The 16900-nt window shown below is 41.9% G+C and overlaps 3 protein-coding genes across 3 annotated transcripts; 2 read left to right on the plus strand and 1 right to left on the minus strand.

The window, feature by feature from the left end:
- Positions 1 to 2949: 2949 nt before the first annotated feature.
- MELLADRAFT_102474 (uncharacterized protein) lies at positions 2950 to 5344 on the plus strand (the record flags this gene model as incomplete). Its single annotated transcript, XM_007405051.1, has 7 exons — positions 2950 to 3045; positions 3610 to 3647; positions 4048 to 4390; positions 4498 to 4660; positions 4783 to 4882; positions 4944 to 5022; positions 5111 to 5344. 7 exons carry the CDS (start codon positions 2950 to 2952, stop codon positions 5342 to 5344), a joined length of 1053 nt encoding a protein of 350 aa, XP_007405113.1.
- Positions 5345 to 6035: 691 nt separating this feature from the next.
- On the minus strand, positions 6036 to 10787 carry MELLADRAFT_115273 (uncharacterized protein; the record flags this gene model as incomplete). The annotated part of the gene is made up of 17 exons (XM_007405186.1): positions 6036 to 6382; positions 6476 to 6574; positions 6698 to 6969; positions 7066 to 7079; positions 7245 to 7330; positions 7416 to 7540; positions 7631 to 7762; positions 7835 to 7954; positions 8039 to 8179; positions 8250 to 8262; positions 8287 to 8378; positions 8446 to 8819; positions 8890 to 9145; positions 9234 to 9798; positions 9864 to 10052; positions 10131 to 10287; positions 10361 to 10787. The coding sequence occupies 17 exons, from the start codon at positions 10785 to 10787 to the stop codon at positions 6211 to 6213; spliced, it is 3234 nt and encodes a 1077-aa protein (XP_007405248.1).
- Positions 10788 to 11252: 465 nt separating this feature from the next.
- Positions 11253 to 12353, plus strand: MELLADRAFT_33161 (uncharacterized protein; the record flags this gene model as incomplete). The annotated part of the gene is made up of 4 exons (XM_007405052.1): positions 11253 to 11290; positions 11545 to 11950; positions 12026 to 12137; positions 12205 to 12353. Coding segments are annotated over 4 exons (705 nt in total), but the record flags the coding sequence as incomplete, so codon positions are not given.
- Between the last annotated feature and the right edge of the window lie 4547 nt (positions 12354 to 16900).

Below are 16900 nucleotides of genomic sequence, written 5' to 3' on the forward strand. Positions count from 1 at the left end.
CGGATGTGGACTAGGAAAGGGGTACTTTTACCTTGATCGTTTAGCAAGGTGAATAAGGTGATCGAATACATCAATAAAACCACTGGGGGTAGAGAGAAATCGCACTTAGATGTCAACAATGTTTAATATTTGTTTCATTTCATCTCAGTGTCACATTTCATCTATCTTATCATATGTCTTTCTTCTATGCCTATGCCCTTTTTATGCTGTTCTCATTCCCCCATATGCCTCTGGAAATTTATATGCTCCCTTCTTTGATCAATCAAGTTGTTGATTTTAAGTCAATTTTGCACTCGCTACCCCGCCTCGCCAACCTGATTTTTATCACGGCCAAGCATCGTTCCTAGAAACTTTGGGACACAAAATGCCATACCTCGCTCCGTTTCTGACCCATTTTGGGTTTCAGTAACGGCCACTATAGCTATTGACTTCAGGTGAAATCAAAAGTCGCTACACTGACACAAAACGTGAAAAAAGCTTAGCAAGCCAGCCTTGGTTGAAGACTTGAGCTCCAAAAAGCGGCTTCACAACCTCGTCAATCCCCATTGAGCAGAACACCACAAGCTTCACGCGGCACTAGGAGATGATGGCACCGTGTGTGAAATCCTCAACAATTTACGTAGATCCGAGGTATATCTATAAATCACTTGGTATGTCTATATCATAATTCGAAGTTGGTGTTCCATTAACTAAGTGGAATCAGTAAGAAGGAAGGTAGACAACGACAAACTGCAGATCCAGTGAATTCATACAGAATAATCATTCCAGGATGAGAGATGCAACTTTTTGTCGTTTGGTTGTTCCCCCAAAGGACACTTGGTTGTGGAAAAGTTGGGAATCTATCAAGACAAACGCAACAGCAGGACAACTTACGAGTTCTCCGCTTCTGCCCATCTTTTTCCCATTCTTTGCAACTCTTCCAATCCATCCTCCTGAATCCACCAAATCAATACAGCAGAGCCATTAGCTCTAGGAGTGGTCATTCTAGTCTCTCAGTTTGGTCGTTTGTTTCTTCCCACCCACCCACACCTAAAAAAAAAGTTATAGTACCCATTTCTCTCATTGCTTTTATCAACATCCACGAACCTCTCAATTAGCCACTCTCACAATGAAGGGAGCTCACCGTTTCTGTAATATATATTCCTAGTTTTATTTAATACTTTCACCACATTACATTCCCCATAATAGGGGTTGGGCAAAAAACTGACCAACCGGTTTTGCACCCTTGAGAAATAAATTGAAAACGGCCAAAGATGGCCGAGATCAACTGGGTGCAGGTTTCACAGACCTCGCTGTGCCGGGTTACCCAAAGAGACCCAAAGTCAGTCTTTGGGTCTGATTTTTCTCCTCCAGCCCCACCAATAGCTCAGCTTGAAGAACTTGGGCAAGTTTTTGCACCTTTCACGGATCTGTAAAAGGTGCAAAAAGGGTGTTTGCAAGGCTTGTGGTGCCGCAAATTGCTTTCCCTGTAGGAGCTTTTGAACGGTTATAGCGGTGGCATGATCACAAAACCAATCATACCAGTCAACATTTTTGGAAAGCAAAAAGATGAATAAAAATGTTTGTTGGTTTTGTGTGGCTTTAATATTAATTTCAGCCATCTCTTAAGCGTTCCCAAAAACTTGAACTGCGATTGAACAGGGTTTGGAAACTGGTTGGTCGGTTTTTTGCCCAACCCCTAACATGCGTCCTCAATATAGACATCATTGTTTTTTTTGGCTAACAATATCATTAATAGCGACTTTTACCACTATACTTCTTTAATACCGATTTCAAAATCATACTATTCAAAAAAATTGTTACAAGATAGAAAACCGACAAAGTACAGTAGAAAGTTTTTTTAAGTTGTTTTATCAGGTTATGTTTTCTGCACACATGAGACTAGTGGTTTGTAGAGGTGTTTCTTTTTTACTTATTATCATGATGTACATGGTTGTTGGCGTTTCACTTGATTCTTTGTGCGTGTAGCCTCTGGCCTCCCCTTAGGGGTCTTTTCTGTGGTCGCGACGGCTTCGGCCTTTTTCTCATTTCTCATCTTTCAGTTGCGGCAATCAAAAAGACCTCGTTTCGTGCGTGCCGCTCCGCGGCACCACTCCGTGTACACTTAGACCGATGTGACAAAGTGTGCCTCTTCCAGCAAGACTAATTCCGTAAGTACATATCAAGCTCCCCCATTCGGTGGGATTGACGTTCTCGCACATCGGTCGCAGCGACACCTATTTAGGCTTCCCGGCAAATCCAATTCGAAGTTTGGGTCGAAAAACCCTAGCATATCGCCGTTATTTTGTCAAAAATCCCGTTGAAAATTAAACCAAAATGACGACAGCTGCAAATTGTCTTGGATTGTTCAAAAGCCTTTGAGGTTCTTTGTATGACTATATAGGTCCGACCGGCTCGGGTCGGCGGGGGAATTTGTAACTGTGACTGATCAGGAGCGAGGGACTTTGTTAATTTTGATATCTTGTGTATGACGCAAGTCACGCAAGCTGAAGATGATCACGTTCTCTACGCTTTCATGCCCTATGTAGCATGGCCTTCACTCACGATTCCATTGGTTTGTTAGGGTTTGGATATATATCTTTATATATGTATATGGTTCTTCACGATATCTGTTTAAAGATATCTCGATGTCTTCGATACATATGAACCCATCTTGACAAAGTCCATCGAAGTGGTATGCCCACCCAAATCGGCACGAAATGAATTTGACAGAGTGAGAATCCAATAAAGCATGCATGAAAACTTTGCGTAAAATACACTTGGCAAACAGCACACCTTTCCCACCATGAGAGTACATCTTTTTTCAAATCTTGTCCACCTCAGAGTTGTTCTCTCCTGACGCTTCCCACCTCAGCTTTCAACTTTTCTTGTTTCTGATCCAGTGATCATTTCATACCACAGCCAGCCCGGCTTTCAGTCATTCTACTTGAGTCACACAATCACCCTGCAATGTCTTCGACTCTCACTATGCTGAAGAAAATGACGGAAATCCTAAATTTCCCTCCCGGCATAAATCCATACCGATATGCGGCAAAACTCCTCGAGGTGAGTTAACTCCCTTATCAAGTCTCTCTTACAATGATCACTTCGAGTTTTGGCAAAGATAGAATAGGCTGATGCATTATATTCAGGAAAGAAGATTTCCCACAGTTCCCAGATCCACTTTCCAAATTCTCAAAGTTTTCGGTGTGACTCATATGTGTATCATATGCATATGTTGTGTGGTTATCGTGGTCCCAATCATGCTCAGCAAAGCGAAGCGGCTAAAATACTTGTGGACATTCAAAAAAGCATTCACTGGCAAAAGTAAATGCAATATCGACTTCTTGTGGATCTTCGTCAGAGTCTGGATTATGAATGTGAAGTGGCGTGATGAAGTAATTCGTAGCTAATCTTTCTTTTTAAATTCTCACAAAAACTCTTGGAGATGAAAAGTCATTCTACATTCCCAACAGCGTTCTTGCAGGTAAGGAATCATCAATTGTACTTTATCCTTGGATTGGTATCTAACTTCGATCATAACACGATGATCAATCAGTGGCGGTGACCCAGCTGGTCAGCAGCGTTCTTTGCCTGTTATACGCGTATCTGGATTACATCTCCTTCAAGTCGTCCACGATAGCTGGTCGTGTTTATCTCTACGCCTGGTTAGTCCGACCATCTCTTCTGATCGAATTGCTTTCGGAGAGCCAATCTCAAACGCACGGACACTTTCTAATCTTGCAGGGTACAGGTGATGTGGCTATTCGGCTTCTACGGTTATTGGATAACAGGTTCCTCATTTCTCACTGAATCTTGTGCTACATATCTCTGCGAACGGGGGCGGATCCACGTAGAAGATCAAATGTAATTTTGACATCCTGATTTTGATTTTTGACAGGATGGGCTGGACTTTGCACGATGTAATTCACCCTGCTTCAGTATCTTTTTGACCTGCGTTCAGAGTAATTTGATGGATGTAGACACTAATGTTCTGATTGAATATTGCCAAAATATTTTCAAAAAAAAACGCGTTTGACTTCTCGTGCTGCACTTCCGGTGGACCAGCCTCTGTTCGCCACTTGGTCAAATCCCTCGACCACTCAGACCGCTCGTCACTCGACCGCAAGTAGTCAACCTAATAGGCATACTATTTCCCGTGGCAGTTTCCGTTGGCACGATCGCTTGGGTTTTCTTCCTGATCTTTGCTTATCATCATGAGTCTCTAACCTTCACCCAGCTGAGTGCGTCGATTATGGTGGCGGGTGATGAATTTGAAGCAGGCAAGACTGTTGATTTGAAGGATCTTATCAAAGTGGGCTTGAAGTTCCACAACGTCAATAGCGAGCTGATGAGTAGAATTCGATGGAACTCGTTCTTCTGGGCAATCATCGGATTCATCACTCTCTTGGTGGGCCTCTTCACTTCAACAGCTCTGATACATCTTTGACACCAAAAGGTAGCCAACAGTCTTCTCAGGATCAACTGAGCCTTTGGCTCGTTTTCTTTACAAAATAGCTCTTTGTCCTCTCGGGCTGGTCCCTTATCGCGCTCCTCCGACATGGCGCGACAAAACTCGAAGCACTGAAGCCCAATAACGCACATCTCAAACTGAGCGATGTTACACAATTCCTTAGCTCACATCCAAAACAAATTGCTCGAGATCTCAAGCGTGGATATGGTCAATCTCTTCTTACCTTTAGTTATCTAGTCTCCTTTTAAGTTTGAGTTATTATGGAAAGAGTTCCGGAAGGCGCGACTTGATGAAACTGACCTGCTTCCCACCCTCGTAACCATTCACAGCATATGTTGTCTGTCATTTTGTGATTATGATGGCCTCGATGTCATATAAGATTGTGATCTGTGTGATTATCGGAGTTCATGCGGACTTGATGGTTATGGAGTAAGTCCAAAACTCATGACCTGTCTCAAATAAAGCTGAACATCCCTCTCCGATCGTTCAGCGCCAGATGGAGATCGTTGGGATCTTGGTTGTATCTGTTGTGTGGAGTCATAGTGGCACCTGCAATGCTCTTACAAACTGTATGTAGTCTTGACCCACCTTGACTTACAAAGGCGTGCGTATGGCAGGTTACTGACAATTAGGTGGACCTTGATCATCTACATATAGTGGCGAATCTTCACGGACCTAGATATCATCATTCCCGAGAGTCAAGTAGGAGAGACCCATCCAGCGGAAACAAATTGTGACACAAATATAGAAACAGATAACTACTCCTTAGAGGATTTTTCGCTTTGCGACGTCAAGGCAACTTGTGAGGTTCCCGAGGTCCAGATTGTTCAGGCTAGAGTCGCAACTCGCCCAGCAAGAGCACAGGTGATAGTCATTCGACGTGCATTTTGAGCAAAGGTTTTTGAAAGCTGCATTTCATTTCTTCTCTTCATTCTTTGCATGTATCTCCTCACCCCAATCACTTCTTACAACTCGTTCATTTGTACTAAAGTCATAAATCAATTACCATCACTTTGTGGTCACCCCACCAGTTTAAGTTGATCGAACATCCTAGTGCTGTCCCAACCGGTGCAACCTCTTTTGGCAAAACTCTACTATATAACCATTTTGAATGATCGCGTCTTGGTTCATGTGGAGCTGACTTCTTCAATTATGTGTTCTGGCCAAGTTCACATAACTATATAGCAACCCTCTTGTCAAACATCTGCTCAAACCCATCTTTTACAAAGCTTAATACAAGTAGCACAATTCTTTCCGGAACACTATCAAGACAGAGTCAGATAGATTTGAGGATACCGATTTATTATCTTTTCCTGTTGAAGTGTAAATGACATGAAGTCAAACATAGCATCCAGGGAGTGAGTGTCAAGGTGCGAATTTTTCCTCACTCCTCTCTAGGCTTACTCCTCTGTGACATATTCTCCTTGATTAAGATATGTAACTCCTTAAATAACAATCAATTGGTTCTAGTCTTGAGTCAATTAGTTTTTTTGTACAAGAGACATAGTCTTTGTGCAGATGTATGTAGCTGATAAAATCCATCACAGATAATCTTTCAACCAAAAAGTGATGAGCTATGTTCAACCTGATTCAAAATTAGGATATTCCTTTTCCATTCTACAAGCACAGATACAAATACAACTTACACAACACACAAACCCACACTGACACAAGTATAAAAGTACAAAAAACTCAAACAAATCCCAAAAATCCTCAATCAAGTACACATATAGAAATTCTCAGCCATCCAAGATTCCCTAAGCAGTTTGATTCCCATCATCTTCTTGATCAGAGTGTTTCTCATTTTCCTTTTCTGTTTCTTCTCCTTCATCTTCTGAATCATCTTCATCTGTACTACTTCCAATTAGTGAGCTGAGTTCTTCATTAATTGCTGCTACTTTTGGGTCTGCTCTACTGGCTCTTGGTCGTCTAGTAAGAGAGAGAGAGACCATCGAATGTCACATGTCATTAGTAAATGGTCACAATGAAGTACGACAACATATCACAGAGCCAATAACTTACACTGATCGCCGTGGTGCCGGGTCATCTTCGTCTTCATCGTCTGTAAGACTTTGTTTCCGCATCGCCAGCGATTTTGCACTCTTGGTTGATTTTTTGATACTGAAGTATGACATATAAGACAAGAACCCAACAAAGATAACAAATCAATATTCAGTTTTCGAAGTAAGATATCATGGGGCCAAAGATCTTTCATCTTGACGTTGAAAGTGAATATATACGCACGGTGTCTTAGACTTCCTTTTGGATGGAACCTTTGCTTGATAATCATCACTATCAGCACCTTGCTCCAAACCACTTTCTGGTTCATCATCACTACCTTCTTCTTTCAAATTATCAATAAACTCTTGTATATAGTTGAAGAATGTCTCAAGACCTGCGATTTCACGTAAAGCTTCTTCTTCCAATGGGTTCAATCGATCTGGAAACTTTTTCTGTAATCCAGTTTGAAATTTGGCAACAACGTTTTTAGAAACTGAATCGCTTAATGGTCGTCGCTGAATTGGGGATGAGATAGTCCATTTCAGAAATGATGTCTGAGTTTTATTGTCAAAGCAAATAATGAAATCTCTCTTCTTTGTAATAAGACGAACCTCTTTTAGTTCCTCTATCAGCAATATCAAGCCACGAAGTTTGGCCTCATTCTGAATCGTCTGAGGGATATTCAATTTGGGTAATATTTGACACAACATTTTTCTCTCGTCCTCTTCATGCAAGTCAAGTTTCACGTCAGCTAGGGTTTACAACGAGAATCAAGAGATTCGCAACTCACTTTGGGTGGAAGTGAAGAGAGTCTTGATAACTTCAATCGCTGCATCGAGATGAACCTCCCAGTCCACTTCACATCCCGGAAGAACACTGAGATGCAGATCAAACAACCGTCACCACTTTAGCTGTTTTGCACGGCTTTCGTCAATCATGAGTGATGGACTGGAGCACTGACACTACTTTCGATGGATCTGTCCAGTCTACCAACTGGACAGAGATCTGAGCAGGAGAGAGCATCTCACTCTTATCTTCTTGATCATCATAAACACCACCCAACACGTCTAGTGCCGGCAGCATCATCTGACCGAAGTAGAAGTGGAAAGCAATGTCCGGTTACGATGTCAGTTGGTTGTTCATTTCTTGCACATAGTGAAGGTGAGAGTCACTTACAGATTGCATCCGCCGTTGATTTGCCGAAGAACAGTAACAATACACTGGCAAGAAATAACTGAGACATTGTCTTAGTTTTTGATTGTCACACGTTTCTGGAGAAAAGTAGACCAAGACAAGCATTTGGAGTACCTATAAATCCAAATAGAGACAGGGATTAAGTCATCTGAATCAGCAAATAATTGTCCAAAAAAGTTCACTTACTTCAGAGTTTGTGATAATACCCGACAACATAAGCTTAGAAATTCCTACGACAGCGGTCGCCTGAACTTCTTTAGACTCTTGGTCCAATGAGTACAATAAGAATTCTACCACCCTATCCGGCTATGCATGGGTTCAGAGGTAAGAAGAATCGTCAGCTCGAGAGAACAGACCAAACCAGAAAATCAGACAATGGATCCTGCTTACCCCATGACCCTTTTCAGCCAGAAATCCAATACCATGTTGCAAGAGCAGATCAAAGACAATTTTCAACACTTTGGTCCTCAGTTCAACTTCTGCTGCTTGAACTTGATGAATAAAAACGCCAAATGAATCCAGGGCGATTTGCTACGAGGAAGAGCACGTAAGATATCAACGACTTCACAACCAGAGGATGATAGTCCAACCATTGACTTACTCGATCCAATAAGCTACATAGACCCAAGCAGACCAACCCCCCTTCACGAATTGGGCCTTCTTTACAACGAACAGCTGGAACGATTAACTCATGAACTATGCCAAACATACTGGTGTTATCTTTGATGGACTATAAAAAGGAGTTGTTTGACATTCAACATCTCTTTCAGAAGGGTTAGACCAATGCCAAAACCTACCCCCGAAACTCTCTCGAGCAAAGCTTTTACAATAGCCAGGGATCTCAAGTCGAGGCTTGCATTGACCGGATTGAGCGAGAAGGTTGCAACTCGTATTCCACCGTCTTTGCCTTTTCTAAAGCTGGCCTCTCCATGTCCTTCGTCATCATCTTCATCGTCGTCGTCGTCATCGCCATCACCTCCGCCGCTGGCCGCTGGTCGCCCATTCGCGTCACTCGCGCAGGCCGGGTCAGCTTCTAAATTTCCTCGTAACTCTTGAACCGACTCGACAATCACTCGCATGAAGTCTCGCTCGCCTGTTGATAGCTTAAGTAAGATCTCCAAGCAGCCGGCGATGAGAGGAAGAGGAAGGAGCTGATCCACAATTAGGTCACCTGTAGATCACGGAAGCTAGTGATGAGCAAAAGCAAACATGATCAGACGTAGAAATTGAAAGCTACACACGTAACAAGGAGAACATTTTTCTTCGACCAGTTTCGTCACCATAGTCCGCCAACATGGCTACAGAAAGGAGTTCTTTCAATACAAAGGTCTTTGCTTCACCCTTCCTGACTATTTCTTGAGTTTCCTCGTCGGCCATGTCTGTTGAGGAAGTCTTAGAGATGAGCTCTAGTGCTTCAGACAAAGCCGTGAAATTATGTTCAATTCGAAAAGCGAGAGCGGTGACCACTGGCATCACTTGATCCAATCTGGCTTCGTCCTGATAGTAATATCAAGAAAAGATATCATGGGAGTAAACGTCTGAATCTCGTTATGCCCTTGGCACAAGCAGTGCTCTATCAACTCACCTGAATAGACTTCAAGTGATTAGTCACAACGCGTAACAAAAAAGCCCTTTCTGGATTAATGTCAGCCCACCAGGATTCGGACCATAACTCAACAGGCGTAGCTTCCCCCGTCAAGTCTTCGACCTCAAGACTATCTTCCAGTCCACCAGCTGAGATCCAAGCTTTGACAGCTCTTTCGATGTTTTCTGTTTTCACCAATTCACCTTCACTTTCTTCTTCTTCTGAAATCAATCCTACAAGGTCCATCGTCTGAAGGAACTTTTCGATATTACCACCAAACCCTGATCGGATCCAACAATTGACTAAACTTGTGGCTTCCTTACGAACAGCCTCTTCACGATCCTTCAAACCTTTGAGAATTAAATGACGTTCGTCCAAAGTAAAACACTGAGAAGGGTCTGGTGAAAGGGTAGGTTCTGGTTTTGCATTGACGGCCAAAAACAGGTCTCTGTAGACCGTCCGTCGGATAAGAGTGTCAACATCTCGTAGTCTGGTCAGAACGGCGGGTAAGGTGATCGAGTTGGGTACTTCGCATAGTTTATGTAAAACTGTACGGCGAACCTCACTTGTTTTGCGGTAAAATCAGTCACATCCGCAACATCGGGTATCAAAGTGATCAAATTTGCTTACGAGGATGGATCACGGATCATTAGGTCAATTAGCGCGTCATTAACATTCACTTCGTCCTCATCTTCATCCTCCTCTTCGCCGACTGGTCTAAAGTTCATCAAAGCAATAGCGGCTTGTTGTCGCACATCTTTCTCTTTATCGTGACTTCGGACCAGTAGTTTGGACTTGAGTTCACTAAAAAGATCATTGCTGCGGATGGAGAGTGAAGGTTTTGAGTGAGCACGATCAAAAAATATGAGCGATATAAATTTCAGTTTATTGACGTACTCAATATCTTCGAGACTGTTCACCACATAAGCCAGCAACTGACAGCATCTGAATCTAACGATCTTGTTCTTTGCTTCAAACCCGCGGTTGAGATATTTGATTATGTGTAATAGCAGTCGATTGGTAGGAGTTTGATCTGACGAATCCTTGAGAGGGTCTGAGGAAAATGATAGTCACTCCTTTTTGCCAAAAAGCTAACCGACGGATAGAATATAGACGAAAAGACTGACCATGATCAGTAGCAAATGAACAAAACGCTCCAATAAACTTGATCACCCGATCCACCTCAACAATACCCTTTTTGGTTGAAACCAAGTTATCCAGTACAGTATAGATTGCTTCAGTGAAAGTCTTCTCGCCCGTAAGTTTGATAGTCTTTTCAGTATCTTTCATTTCATCGGCGTCAGTTTCTTCAAAGATTGCGCTAGCCGAAATAAAGATTCTGTGTAGATTGTTGACCAATTTTCGATGACCAGTTAATGAGTTTTGAGATTGATTAAAGATAGCAAGAATTGAATTTGAGATCGTGTTGAGTGTGTCATTCTTTTTGTTGGTGGTCTTAACTTCATCGACTGGAGCGTCTTCGGGAATTGAGGTAGCCGTGGCAGGCTTCTTTGACCTTGAGCTAGTTTTCTTCGTTGATGGTGCTCGAGCCATTTTGGTTGGGCAATTGGAAGACGATGAGATGGTATTACGTCGATTGAGGAAGTTGTAGTTTGTTTACTTCTCCTCTGGTAGACCTGGATTCATGCGCTGACCAGCATTTCACAATTTTTAGCGCGTCAAGATGTGTGAAGGTGAAGTCGTGTGTCAGTCGGGTATCTCGGCCATCACACATATAGTTCACGTATGTGTCAGCTTAAGGCCTGTACAACACAACCCACAAGTCGTCGTCAAAGCTTCGGGACTGCTGCGCATCGGGTATAAAAGGTGAGTTCACTTCAGACAGTTCAACACTCATCCAACCAACTTTTTGCACTTCCACCCTCCAACTCATCAAATCAATCACAATGGGTCAGGTTGATTGCCATCGCTCTGCTACGGTCTTGATCGGTTATTCAACTCTTCTTCATCCGATCTCACTTTGTAGGCTTTGACTTCGAAGGCGGTGACTACTCTCAACTCGAGCAACACTTAGTTGACAAGAGTTACATTGAAGGGTTAGTCTCAAAACAATGCTCTTCGTAGTCTATCTCTTTATTATCTCTATGATGATTTCTACCTTTGGTCCGTGTTTCTGATCACGCCCAACGAGGCCGGGCGGCTTAAGACCCCGTCCTTGTTCTTTGAGCACTTCGTCTGTGGCTATGCAGACATTTCATTTACCAAGATCTCTGATCCGATACCCATTCTAGTCCTCATTGACAATATCATGATTTTGAATCTGACGCTAATATCGTCCTTCGATTTGTAGCTATACTCCTTCGCAAGCCGATGTGGTTGTCTACTCGGCTGTTGCCAGCTCGCCAGACGTGAAGAAATATCCTCACTCTGCTCGTTGGTGGTCACACATCAAGAGCTGGGAGAATGAACACTCTTCACTCCCAGGAGAGAAGAAGGAACTTTCTACCTACGGTCCCGCCAAAGGATCCACTTCAGGCGAGTTTCAAAAAGAGCACCTGGATTTAACTCCTTCAGCTAACGAAGTTTATCATGATCTTTTGAAATCAGCTCCTGCTGCTCCTGCCGCTGATGACGACGACGAAATTGACCTCTTCGGATCTGACGATGAGGTCGACGAAGAAGCTGAGAAGCTCAAGGCTGAACGAGTGGCTGCCTACGCTGCTAAGAAGGCCAACAAGCCCAAGACTGTCGCCAAGGTGAGTCTCGTCATCTCACGTCTTAGCGGAGCGTCGTTGGAGGTTGCCAGTGGTTGATATCCTCTTTTCGTACAGTCCCTTGTCACTCTTGATGTCAAACCATGGGATGACGAAACCGACATGGAGGCCTTGGAGAAATCTGTTCGATCAATCGAACAAGATGGTCTCGTCTGGGGTCTTTCTAAACGTAAGCTCAATCGCCAATCTCTCTTTCCACGTCCCGATGTTGATCACCGATATGGACCCTGTTACAGTTGTCCCTGTCGGTTACGGTGTCCGCAAGATGCAAATCAGTTTGGTAATCGAAGACGAGAAGGTCTCTCTGGATGAACTCCAGGAGAAGATCGCCGAGTTTGAGGATTATATTCAATCTTCTGATGTCCAGGCTATGCAGAAATTGTAAATTGTACTATGTATCGGCAAGCGATCTTTTGCAGACAATATGATGTTATGCATGACCAGCTGTTGTAGAATCCCCTCACAAGCTGGGCCTTTGGCCCTTTATGAGATGACAAGGCAAAACTTCTTGAAGCACTTCCAGATCAACTCAACCAAGGCCCGCGCTGCTATCCCCTGGATGTTACAGTCTAACTTGACAAAGCCCCTCTTTAATAGAGCTCTATTGTGATTAAAAGCTCCTTGGTTGACTTGGGCCAGCTGTGCTGGACAAGTCACTCTGTCTAACAAGAACCTGGCAGGAAACAACCAGTACACCAAAATCAGCAGCTTTGGCTGTGCTGTGTAAATCCTTTCCAAGACTTGTGGTGGGTCTACTATGGTGCCTTGGTTTTACCTGTGGCAGAGGCCAACAACAATCTTGCACATGAAAAGGTGCACACATGTGCCAGAATGCAGGGTAGGGTGTGACAAACAAAAATGGCTGAATGTTTGTACTACACAAAGTTCTTCTGGAACTTTTCCACAAAGGTTCCAGAACACTTTTCCACAATTCTGGCTTTGTGGACTTGTGGAAAAAAACCTAATTCAAATGCCCTTTGCCCCTAGGATCCAAAAGACTCTGTGATACAACCCTCAAGGCCTCTTCATCTTTGCCCCTTGACCACCACTCGGTTTCTTCACCCCACATCCAGCTTACACCTCTGTCCTCATACACCACACTATGGCCCAAAAAGGACACCACAAACAACCAGAACACTACATACGTCTGTCAACTGATGAAATGAAACAAGCATCACATATTTGAGTAGCTACCGTAAGGGGTGTTTTTTTATCATTCCTTTCTCTTTAATAATTTATGTTCCTTGTTGACCAATATGTGTTTAGATCATTACTCTTTACATTTTGAAATGTATCAACTCACTGATTTGATCAGTTGATATGTTCAATTTATGAGTGTAGTTTGTTTTCAATGGGCTTTGATTCTATCATTGGTCTCAGTTCTTATAACTCTTGAATTTATCATTGTGATTATCTTAGAAGTTTATCTTATGTGATTATAATCAATTTGGAGAATCAATTGGAGAATCAATCATAATCAAACTTGAATCGAGTATATGATTAGCTTCTTATCACTCTCACTTATGGATCAGGACTTGTAAGTATGTCTTACTAATTGGCTGAAAGAATTGATTACTCATTGATTGGAAGAATCAATTAGAATTAAATCAAGTACAGTTGATTTCAGAAAGCTTGGAAACATTTGCCCACCAAATTTGAGCAAATTGGCGCGGAATTCTTTCCAAGCTTTGTGCAATTGACTGTATATCCACACATTTTTGATGAACCAAATCTCATTGGGATTTGGAAGAGCCTGATTGATTTTGAACAATATTGATTTTTAATCCTTTCACTGACATTGATTCAAATGAGATTGACAAGCTTAATAGGATGAAGTTTTATTTGATAATACATACTAGAAAAGATTGAAATAGACTGTTGGATCTTGAACAAGATCAATATTGGTCTGAATTGATTTCTGAGTCAAAAATTAGAACTTGAACAACATTGATAGTTGATATTTTAACTGACACCCTTTTGGATCAAGAGTTGGAAAGTAGGAGGGGTCAAGATTGGTGGTGTTATTTTGTGTGGAGTCATTTGTGGAGTTCTTGAAGAGGGGGTCTCATTGGTCATTTTGTGATGGTGGATGTGGGAATTAGATTGGGGATGTGGAATTTGATCAAAGTCCAGAAAGCCAGAACATATCCTGCCTTTCTGGCTTTGTGGAAAATCTGTTCTGGAACCTTTGTGGAAAAGTTCCAGAAGAACTTTGTGTGGTATAATTTCATTTGTTTCTGGTAGTGGATGGATTATGCAGAACCTATGAGTATTGAAACCAAGCCCTGTACTGCTACATAATTTTGGGAGAAGGCGTGTGAACCTCAATTTGGGTGACCACCCCCAAACCCCATTTTGTCTTGAAAGAACAATTAGTGATGAGCCTACCACAATTCCTTTGACTGCTCAATACTTTGTCTCATGTTTCTATCTACTTGAGAGGTGTCAAATCAGATCAATCTTCAAACTTTTCCTCATCTTTTCAATCCTGAATGGAATTCCGTCTTGAACCATGCAAGCACACCCCACATTTTTACTTTTAGAAACCTGATATCCTGGGTAGCAACTTTCAGGCTGACTCTTCACTTTAAAGGTTGTGTGTGCAGGTAGTGTGAGGGTGATAGTAATGGCTTCTTGGTACACCTAAGTAAAGACTTCAGTTATTTGACCTCTAATGAGTGGATTTAGTGCCAGAGGGATGGCTGGGTGCTCCTTCAAAGAAGCTTACTCAAAGCTTTGATAATCACAGGGGCAAAATTAGATGCTCACATAGGATTGAGTGTGGAAATTTGGTGTTTTTTCCAACATGTGTTCAATTTTGCATTTGAATTTTTCCCCTTTTCTTTCCTATTTCTTCCTGCTTGTCAGCTGATTAAATAATCAACAGGAACTGAGCAGATGAACTAGGCCTTCTTCATGCCTTAGCAAAGAAGGCTGAGGGATGGCTGTCCCATCTGCTCACCTTATCTCAGCCCATCAGCTAATCCTCAGTGGTATCCTCTGGAGCATGTATTTTCATATTTTCTCATCTTTCATTCTCAATTCCCATCTTTATTCCCTTGAAAGCTTGAAGTGGATGATCTTACCATGGATAATGCTGTCTTCTGTTCATTTGACAATTATCAAGGCTCAGCTCATTTCCATTTGGCATTGAGTCAGTCCTCAAAGTCAGGACTTATCTGGGTGATACATATAACAGATTCTTGGGAGAATTGTGACCCCAGTAGATAGCAATGTATGAGCCTGATGTGGATTCTGTGACAAGATTGGAGGTGAGCCTATTGTCATATGAGGAAACAAATTCTAACAGTTCTTTTGTTTTTCTTCCTTTGCACTTGTGGTGTTATCAACCTTCAAACCCTGGAATGAATGTGAAAAGTTACATTATGATGTACAGTGATTTGGTAGAAGATCAAAGATATTTATAAATGTGAGAAGAGAGAGATGAATCAAATGATTGATCACTATTGATACCAAACAAACGGAGTCCATCTAGTCTTACCTATTCAGCTAGATTCAGACCAGATAGCTGTTGGGTTCAGTCCAATGGTTATGCTGAATTGAGATCAATTAAGTGATTTACTTCTTCAACTCATTCTTTCCCAATTGAAACAAAAGAAGATCAAAAGGATTTACAGAAATATCAAGAATTATAACAAGAAATCCAATCAGTCCATTTTCAAGTTCATTCAAATCCAATCAAAATCAAATGTTACCCTTCCTCAGAAAATCTTACAAAACAAGATCAAGAATCATTAAATCATAAGCAAAATGTGTATCAGAATTTGACTTGATCCACTTCTTTCGCCCCACATGTTTGTACAATCTCATCATCTCCAAACAAACTCAAAGATAGACTTCCACCTATAGTTCTCAACACCAAGACTGCCATTGCACTGGATCAGTTTTTTTTTGTTTTTGAGTGGGGTTGGGTCAGATTTGAAATTTCAAGAATTCATAATTTTTGCTGTGATATGGCTTGATTGATTGTATAAACCTACACAACATTGATCAACTCCTATCAATCATTGACTACACAACTCAAGAGGCCTTGGAGGTCACAGAGGCAGTGCACATTGTGGAGTTTCTAAGTGGCCAAAAGCCATTTGTAAGTCCTCACTCTCCAATCCCAGCAGTTCGGAATCATCACTGACCTCAGACTCTGACAGCAATAGTGAAGAAAGATGCTTTCCTGATTCCACATTCCGCTCAGAATCACTGTCAACACCTATGAATCTTATTCTAGTACACTCTCAATCCCCTGAAATTGAACCTGAAAAGGTTATCAAGATCCCATCTAAAATTGACAGCATTAATCAATCCTGAACTAAACTTGGCAAGGCTATTGAAGAAGCTGCCATCTATTACAACTCACACAAACCACAAGTTCACTAACCAACATACTTTGACCTCCTGATGAACTGTGAGACTTCAACTAATGTACCCAACAGCTGAACCTCTCTAACCCTCAATCATATTGCAGCAAAAAGTCTGCAGTTCCTTTACATGAGCTCAGGATCCAAATCTGGAATTCACAAGTGGCACTTCTCACAACACCACCACTGCTCCGCTAAAATTCCAAATTTCACAAGCGTAGCAATTTGGTGCTATGATAAAATGCCAATTGCAATGCTATATGTTTGGACACACTATGACTTCTGAGAGCAGTGCAGCTTTTTGAACCACTCTGCTCCACTATGATAAAATCTCACATTGGGCAGTGCCTAAAAGCATGGCGCAGTAGGGATATCTTTGTTTTCTGCATTGTTGATTGATATTCAAAGACAGAGTAGCAATTGGACAGTTTGACCAAGGAAACAAGAAGCAAAATCTCTCTACATTATATTCAACACACACATTAAGATCCCAGATCCATGTTGAACAGTCTAATAGTAAGCACTTGAAGAAACTAACCTAAAAATGAAGACATGT

Source organism: Melampsora larici-populina, assembly GCF_000204055.1.
Source record: "Melampsora larici-populina 98AG31 unplaced genomic scaffold MELLAscaffold_3, whole genome shotgun sequence".
NCBI lineage: Eukaryota > Fungi > Basidiomycota > Pucciniomycetes > Pucciniales > Melampsoraceae > Melampsora > Melampsora laricis-populina.